Source organism: Anarhichas minor, unplaced genomic scaffold (assembly GCF_050575085.1).
Source record: "Anarhichas minor isolate MPS153535 unplaced genomic scaffold, ASM5057508v1 ptg000017l, whole genome shotgun sequence".
Taxonomy (NCBI): Eukaryota; Metazoa; Chordata; class Actinopteri; order Perciformes; family Anarhichadidae; genus Anarhichas; species Anarhichas minor.
Genome location: NW_027466463.1, coordinates 10,271,067 through 10,280,105, shown reverse-complemented (window position 1 = coordinate 10,280,105; position 9,039 = coordinate 10,271,067). Strand labels below are relative to the sequence as shown.

Genomic DNA, 9,039 nt, shown 5'->3' with positions numbered 1-9,039 from the left:
GTCATGATTCAGCGCAAATGACCAGCCTCATGTAGAGCGTTTTTGTACAAACTTAGTGTTCCTCTGTTGAGCCTAATGTCAAGTTGTACTTTATTTGTCAGAATTGGGATAATTTAATTGATATTTGTTCAGAAGGGTTTAGAGTTGATTATGAGGTTTAGTGCAATAGTGTGAGTGAGTGTGTGTATGTTATCATAGACGTGATAATAGACTTAGAGTAAAGAAAACGTTTGCAGACAGCAGTGCTCTATTGAAGGATACTGAACTCTTTAGCCTTTCCTACTTTATGTAGTGTAATGTTTACATTGGATTGGTAGGACAGTGAAGGAAAGATACCAAATGTTTGTGATTTAAAAACTCAATATTTTACCATTTGATCATACAGTATGATTGTATGTGCTCATACGTGTGCTTTATATTATGTCACCACTAATTTGAAAAACAAACAGCAATAGATCATTTTAAAGAAAACCATATACGTGCAATACATTTACTCTACATACTGTATACACACTAGCATATTTTGCGTTGATTTGCAGTCTCGATTTGTTTTGTTTCCGTTTTAATGTCGGTTACATTTGTTTTCCTGTGTCTGGTCAACGTGTCTGGTTTTGTTTGACGGTGAGAAGACTCAGCGAATGGATCACAGTGTCCAACTACTGCCTGCTTGATCCTGTTGTTGTTGTTGTTGTCTTTGTAGCACTGAGAACAACAACCAAAAACTGAAGAAGTAGCCTACAGTATGCACTGATTGTATAATGAAGGCAAACAAATTACTAAACATTACAGGTCGGACAATTATTGGAAGTTGTCACGTTTTTTCTTTTTTTTTGTTGATGTACAAAGAGTAAGTTTTTTATCAGTGGCTTCAAATTCATGCTTACTTTTGCCTTAACATGGTTCAAAAGCCAAGGAAACACTGTTATCACTGTACATGTTCCTTAGAATTTAGAGAAAATAATACTGGCAACTCATTAAATATTTATTTAACTTCCCTCAAACTTGTAAGTACTGTATTGTAATAAAGAGTATATAGTATAACATGGAGAACCACTTGGTGCTTTGATGATTCCGCTGGTGTGTAGACGACTACACTGTAGTTTTGATGTTCATATTAAATGTTTTAAAATGGAGTATATTGCTGTACTGTCTACAGATAATATTCATGCAATTTATTTTTAAGTTAAAATCAAAGTATAAAAGAAACAACAATAGTATTTTTCAAAGTACACGGATACAAGTGAAGGTGCGTCAGCGTTAGCGGTCAGTTGCTATGGATATTAACCGATGGAGGCCTGCTGCAGCCTCTGTGGCTGTGGGGGGTTTTGGGTGCTGGATGAGGGTTGTGGGGTTGGACGCAGAGCTGCTGTGGACGTCGTCCAGCGATGAGGCTCCAGAGGCAGCGTTATCGGGTACATCTCGTAGGGGTGCGGCGAGCCCCCTGGCCAAACACTCGTCAGCTTGGGGTCGAACTGCATGAAAGACAGTGAAGTACAATGGTACTGTAGCCACACAGTTCATTTTAAAATGGTTACATATTTCAAATCATATAATAATACAGAAAGAATGAGCCTGAAGCTCTACATTACTAACCTTAGAAAGAACACAGAGCAGTTTTCAGTGTTAAGGGAATAGTTCATTTTGGGAAATATGCTTATTGGCTTTCTTGCTTGAGAGTAAGATGAGAAGATCGACACATGCTCATGACTCGAGAGAGCAATTTTCTCATTTTTCTCAAGCAATTAAGCATATTTCCCAAAATGTATATCTTAGACAACTTACAGAACCACAATATGGCTCTGACTACCTAGGTGCTCCTATGTGTTAGGAATATTAATGAATAACAGACGAGTAGTTTGAGTCAGTTTGCAGTGACTGAGGGTGACTGTAGTGAGGGCAAACACACCAGTGAGTATGGGGGTGGGTGATCCACAGTGCTGTACCGAGGAGGGAATCTGTCGTAATGTCTGTCCTCTTCTGCCCGATTTTCAGGGTAAGAAACCGTGTAGAGCACTGAAGACGAGTTGTCACCATGCGGTGTCGGTATGGTGACGTCGTACGCTGCTCGTTTCTTTCTTGCCTGCAGATAGAAGCAGAGGAGCACCACAGCTAGGGACACCATCAGGGCTGGGAATCTAGGAGCACATTGCCATCATTTTCAAGACTTAATAACTATAGAGTTATTTTTGTGTCTCAAGTCAAAACAAAAAAGTCCCTTCCTGTATGGAGGGATACATTCTTGGCTTTATCAAACTACTTACAGATATTGGACGATATTCACTGCCCCAGTCATGGCTGGAATTTATGTCAAATTGCTGACATTACTGTGAAGGGGAGGGGATCAAAAACAATACAATTATGTGAAAAATGTTCTTTCATTGACAGTGTGACTAATCTTTGAAATGAGAATAATGTCGATTGAATGCAATTACATCCACAATCTGTTCTGGAATACAATTCAAATTTTAATTCCTATTAAATGGATACAGTAGGTACAGTGAAAGAACGACTGATAAGTCAACTGACAACAATCAGTGAGTGCGTGTGAGCTGACATCACAGGATATGACGATGTGTCAGCCGTTACAGCTTCAATCGCACCCAAACAATTGTTCGAGACTAACTGTCCAATCACAGTGTTGTGACCTGAAGTGATCCTGAATCAATTATTCCACTTTAAAACCCTTTGAAAACTGCTCAGCACAAGTAGAAAAGTTAAATCAAGACGTTCGGAGTTTAACAAGTAGCATTAATGACCAGCCTACAGTTTGACTTTATACCGTCTGAGTTTAACAACTTAACAACAGTGGACCTTCATCCTATAAGTCTTTTGCTCATGACAACAGTATATGAAGAAAAAAAATAGAATTGACATAATTCTAACATATGTTACCTTAACGATACAGAATTAGAAGATCCGTGGATCATTATGTTACAGTGGGATGAGTCCTTACCGTATTTGAGAATCCAAAACATACAGAAACTGTCCTGCCCTCAGGGTTGCTATCGAAGGATTATGCGTCACTTAGGGAAGTGCACAACCTGAGGAGCTTTTACAGCATTATTGTCTTTTTTAAAGACACAGGACTTAGAGGTGTGCTCATGTCTCTTGTATATTTCTAGTGTGTGAAAAAACAAAAGGATAGATTTGTGAACGATTGCTATTTATTGCAGTAAACCAATAATTATGGCTTCAGGGGACAAATATCAGACCGCTGCTCTGTTTCTACTCACGGTATGCAAACTTTGTCATAATAGCGACAAAATAGTGATGGCTGAATTCTTGGCACTATCTGGCCTGAAACCCATCTTCCTACTTTGCCTATTTTGCTTGGAAAACCAAACTTAACACTATTGTTGTACATTTCAAGTGTGATTTCTTAAATTGATTTTATTCACAAGTATAAATTAATTGAATAAATTACATACATAAAAAGGAACCACAGTACTTAAGGCCCTAACTCAAATATTTTACCTCTTTAGACAAAACATACATACATAAATACATACATGCATAAATACATGCATACATGCATAAATACATACATACATACATACATGCATAAATACATACATACATACATACATACATGCATGCATACGGGGGTGTTTTAGTTGGATTGTTCTAGAAGATTCACTAGTTGTATCAGTCGTATAAAGATTCTCCTTTCCATCAAGCGGATTGCTTACAGGTAGATTAATCCTATACACATATGTCCCAAATAAAACTTATCTCATACAAGCAGAAAGTGTATTTAATAAAAAATAAATTTTGGCCCCGATCTTAGTTTAAAAGTAGGGCTGAAATTCAACATTCATTATTTTTTCCCGCTACAAATTCACAATCTCATTTCCCCGTGCAGACAGCTTTACAAAAGCTGATTCACAACGACATGTTTTGAAGTCATTTCTAAACACCATTTCACAATGTGACCATCGTATTGACTCTTATTTGATTCCATAGACCTACGCTGGGATGAAAAGATACGGATTGCTAAAGCTAGAAGGTGTTTGAAGAGGAGGAAGAGGAAGACGAGGAAGATCAGGCTTGCTCTGAGTAAGCCGGAGGATCTGTGTACGACGGTGGGGGGTCTGGATGGGATGGTGCGTCAAGCTGCAAAAGAGAGAGACATTTAATTAGAGATGATGCAATTTGGCTGCTGACGATGAAATCTCGTACAACTGTTTCCAGATTGTCCTCATCATGAAATATGATGAACGTAAGAAGGCACAGAAGATGCATACAGCACTGTACCCTGTATGGAGGAGGTGGACTGACATCTCTTGAGCAGTACATGGGAGGGTTTCTGTAAGGAGGCCGAAAATATACTTCATATATGTCCAGTACTTCCTCGTGTTCTTCTTCCACCCGATCCTCTTCATATATGGGGATGACGTACACAGATGAAGAGTCAGTGGGCCTCGGGGGCCAGCCTTCTGCTTCTCTGTGCTTCTTTGCGAAATGGCAACAAAAAACCCAAAGAACGATACCAGCGCACAATATGGGGATCCTGAAATAACGGACAGCTTACACGAGCAGCACGCATACAATAATAATGTATAAATAAGACAAATTAATCTGAGGGAATACTTACTCAATCGCAGGATAAAAAGTGACCATGGCAGTCTTATTTTCCAAATCAGGCTTCACACCTGAGGAAAAGGACAAAAAGAAAAGGACAAATCCAATTTTAAAGTTGAAGATTGTAACTCCATTTTACTCATTTTGGTCATGCAAGTTAATGTTGTTTTGCAACACAGTTATACAGGTCAAAGGTAGCTCTTTATCTCTTTGTATTAAAGTAAAAGTAATCAGCAGTAAAAGGCAGTGGCAATTTCCTTTCCTTTTTTGATGAATATACAAGAATGGGCCTCGTACGATGAGACTGCTCCTAAGGTTTCAGGCCTTTAATAAAGTCAAATATAAAACAGAACAAAGAAACATTATTTAACAAGTTTGGATTAGCTGTCTCGGACTTATTTGAATAACTTAACATGCTGAAAACAAAGCTTACCTTCCAGTACAAGCCATGCAGAGCAGGATAAGTAGAGCCTTGACTTGCAACAGACATTTTTATAGCCTCATTGACCTGTTTAAAGTAGAAGAACTCACCGAGGTTGCAGCCGGTGACGTAAACAACTTATCATTGACACTGCTCTCACCACACGGCAGAATGACGGTGGGCTAAAGGCCGCTGGCTGTTAAGGGGACTCTTACTGATTAACATAGATTGAGATCGACAACACAGAAAGGTAATCAGGAGGGGGAAATCACATAACAGGACAACACAAGAGTCCCTGTTTCAACTTGTTTCTTTGGAATGCAGTCAAGGTATAGTTGAAACATGTTGGAGGTATTTCTACTGCAGCTCTCTGCGCAGCACGTTTCACTTTGAAGCAGGATTTTCTGTCCCAGAGAAAAAATATCATTTGAGGCTCACACTGAGCCATTTAACACATGTGAAAGAGCTCAAGGTAAACCACTACACACACTTTTTCAAGCTTTTTATTTATGCTTAACGTTGCTCTCAGGCCCGAAAATATTTCCATGCAGCTGTACATGTTTTACACATGTAAATAGCAAAACCGAGCATGCCTGTGAGTTGGAACAAAACCATCCAATAACATAATGTTCATTAGCGTAGGGGAGGTGGAGGTGGAGGGGGGTGGCGGCACCATACCAGAGGTGCCAGTGTGAAGGGGTGGTGGTGGAGGAGGTGGAGGGGATGCAGCTCCTGCTACAGGAGGAGGTGGAGGCGGGTAGGAGCCGTTTGATGGACAGCCTGGCGGTGGAGGGGGAGGCGGGGGGAGACATGTGGGTGAGGTGGAGAAGGGCGGCGGTGGTGGGGGGAGGCCAGTGTCCATGGAGGAAGAGGGAGGTGGTGGTGGTGGTGGAGGGGGAGCGGGCATATTGGGGTCCAAATCAGCAGTAGGAGGAGGTGGGGGAGGCGGGCTGCCGTTGATGGGGTCGGAGGCGGTTCGCAAGGTGGGGACTGATGGTGGAGGCACAGCAATGCCCAGACTGGATCTGCATACACAAAATAGACCTTCAGGTACTGTGAGCCATCATGACATCCTGAGAGTGACACAGTTTAGATTCTGAAGGAATAGTTCCACATGTTGGGAACATTGTTATCTGTACTGACTAATGATATAACATGATATAACATGTTAATTAGTGTGCTTTAGAGGTGATGCTATAGGTGTTTCTTTTGTCTTCGGACAGAGCCGTGCTAGCTGCTTCCAGTCTTTATGCTAAACTGAGCTAAGCTAACCAGCTGCAGGTTGTTGCCCTATATTTAACGGACACACATGAGGGTGGCCTCGATCTTCTCATCTAACTCTCGGCAGAAAAGTGAATTTGCATTTTTCCCAAAATGCTTCTTTAGTCCATAATAGAGAAACCTTTCAGACATGATCATAATGGATACAGGTCATGCTATGCCCATATTATAATAATCAGTATCGTAGTGGAGTGTTTAATTGTAGTGTTGCTAATAACAGGGAAAAGGAGAACTTTATCTATACGTACACAGAGTATTCTGCAGTAGTGACTGTTCTCTTTCCGGGCTGCTCAGCGATCTGTGGGGAGAAGATGAATGAAGGTGAAAAAAAAACATGGGGGGTGGGGGATGCATTGTGCTCGGCATCCTTAATCTAATGGGAAATAATGAAACACAATTCTGTCTTCAAATTTAGTTTTCAAATTTACCCCAAAACAGTGGCCAGTGAAGTCCAAGATGGAGAACGACAGTGGCACTCTTGTGTAGCTGCTCGCTGCCTCCTTGCCTGAAGTCGGTGGGGTCATAAGCTTGGAGCGGCTCCTGTTTTTGGGAGTAGTAAAAGCACCGATCTCTCTCCTGGCAACCGTCTCGAAGTGGATAGCAGCAGCCTGGACCAGAGCACAGTGTGAACACAAGATTTTCACACCACTTGTCCCCCTCAAGAGAGTTTCTTTCTTCTCTCTCAACAATAAAACAGATGGATCACAGCGACCACACTGACCACAGATTAAAGGACCTGCCAGGAGAACAAAAGCACTGTAACTATACAACCAACAGTAAGACTCTAGATATTTGTATTTTAGTTTGAGTTCCTGAAGGTGAAGCATGCAAAAAACAAATGCAGATCACTAATTTATTAAAACAAAAATAAAACCATAGTTAATTCAAATTAAATATGTCACTTTGTGCAGTGAATACAACTTTTATTTCTTTATTTTTTTTCATTTCAACAACTACAGAGCAGACATGGTCCAACCTTCTATGGACTGTGCCTCGGATATTATTATCTATGCAAGGGTCACATCACGCAGACCTCAGGTGTGGAGCATTTCAGGTGAAATGTGCGACTCACCAGTGACAGCAGGTTGACTGAGGACTCCATGTCACTGATCTGCATGAACTGGGAGTCCAGCAGCCTCAGCAGGGTGCTGGCCAGACTGTTGATCTGGTATGACACACTGGCCAGAGCCTGGGCAGCCAAGCCCTTGGCCTCCTCAACAGCCTTGGTTGAATCCTCTGCCTGAACGATTATATATATATATATATATATATATATATATATATATATTACAACGATATGTTGTTACACGCTTCAAAGGCTTCTCATAAATATCTAAAAGTATGCCATAGTTATGCTTTTAAAGGGCACTTATTTTTTTACGAGCATAACTCACCTGGAGAAAATTGTTCTCGCAGTAATCTGCGACGCGGAGGAGGTTGCTGTGGTTATCAACAAGATCCTTCCTGGCAGCCGGCGCTTCTTTAAATATCCGAGTAATAACTTCAGAAAAGTTATTTTGCTCCGTCATTTCTCCCATTTTGGCGCTGCCTGCTCAACAAAACCCTTAAAAAAAAGTATTTACTCTCGCTGTTGAGGAGGATGTAAAACCTCTTTTGGCAACAGTCAGCCAAGGTAGGGAGTTGTTATGTCGGCGGTAAAAGGCGGAATTACCGCAGGGTAAAGATTTCCAGAGCAGCTGGTCTCAGGGCAGGGCTCGCTGCATCAGGTACATATCCATTGAAACAGGTGATCCAGAAGCAACCATGATGTACCTTATATACATATATACTGTATATATATATATATATATATATATATATTCATCTTTATAACATCGTCACAGAGGCAATACTATTATTTATATTATAACATAATGTATATAATAATGTGATACCAGGTGTGCATCGCATCACGTCTCACGAGCCACTTGTGTTATTTATAGAATCCGCTAGAGGTCAGTGCAGCGCAGAGAAAAGTGTCCCTCTCAAGAGTCTGACTGTAAGGGAGAGCGGGGTTGGTTGTCGCACTCATTAGACTTCACTCCCTAGAGGGCACTGTTTCAAATGTTGAAACACAGTTTTAAGAAATGGTGTCAGAGATGATTTACAGGGTAATTTCAGGAGTGAGACACATTGCGGTGAGAGTACTTTTAGTGTTTTTTTCTTCATGTTGAAATGTAAAGAGCCAGCTCTACTGTGATTCTATTCTAGGCGTTCACACAATGGGTTTATTATAAAGCATTGTTAACATTAAACAATAGGGAGAGCTATAGTTTAGATGGGCTTTTTTCCATACATGTGGTTGTTAGCTTAGTCGGTAGCAAAAACAAATCCCAGTTGGGGATGCTTATCGCATTTTCCTCATGGGTTTGTTGACACATGGAGCTGAGCGTGAGAGACTGACATAAGGATGAGTTGAGTATAACTACATTGATTGTTCCTGTTTATGTTCTCTCGATGTTGGAGACATCATATAAAAGTGTTTTAAATACATTTTTAAGGTTGCTTTTTATTCTTCCACATTAAATTAAACGGCATAGGGCGTATTTGACAGCTCATATCTTCTGAACAGAATAAGCGAAAGGAGAGTAAGGTCACTCCATTCCTACATGACATTTTAGGCTTTAAGTACAGATTGAAAGGGAATCTATAAGGGATGCAGTTTCTGAGAGATTCAAATGAAAGTAAAATGCGTGACCCCGTTCTTCGTACTCTGCATTATGAATGATGATGATGATGATAATGATGATGATAAA

At 40.6% G+C, this 9,039-nt stretch overlaps 1 protein-coding gene across 1 annotated transcript; it reads right to left on the bottom strand.

Annotated features, from left to right (window-relative positions):
* Positions 1–1,280: 1,280 nt before the first annotated feature.
* Positions 1,281–7,821, bottom strand: abi3b (ABI family, member 3b). Its single transcript, XM_076092769.1, is given in 9 exon segments — positions 1,281–1,472; positions 1,907–2,080; positions 4,255–4,306; positions 4,595–4,652; positions 5,615–5,661; positions 5,663–6,027; positions 6,712–6,891; positions 7,356–7,523; positions 7,678–7,821. Coding segments are annotated over 9 exon segments (1,380 nt in total).
* Between the last annotated feature and the right edge of the window lie 1,218 nt (positions 7,822–9,039).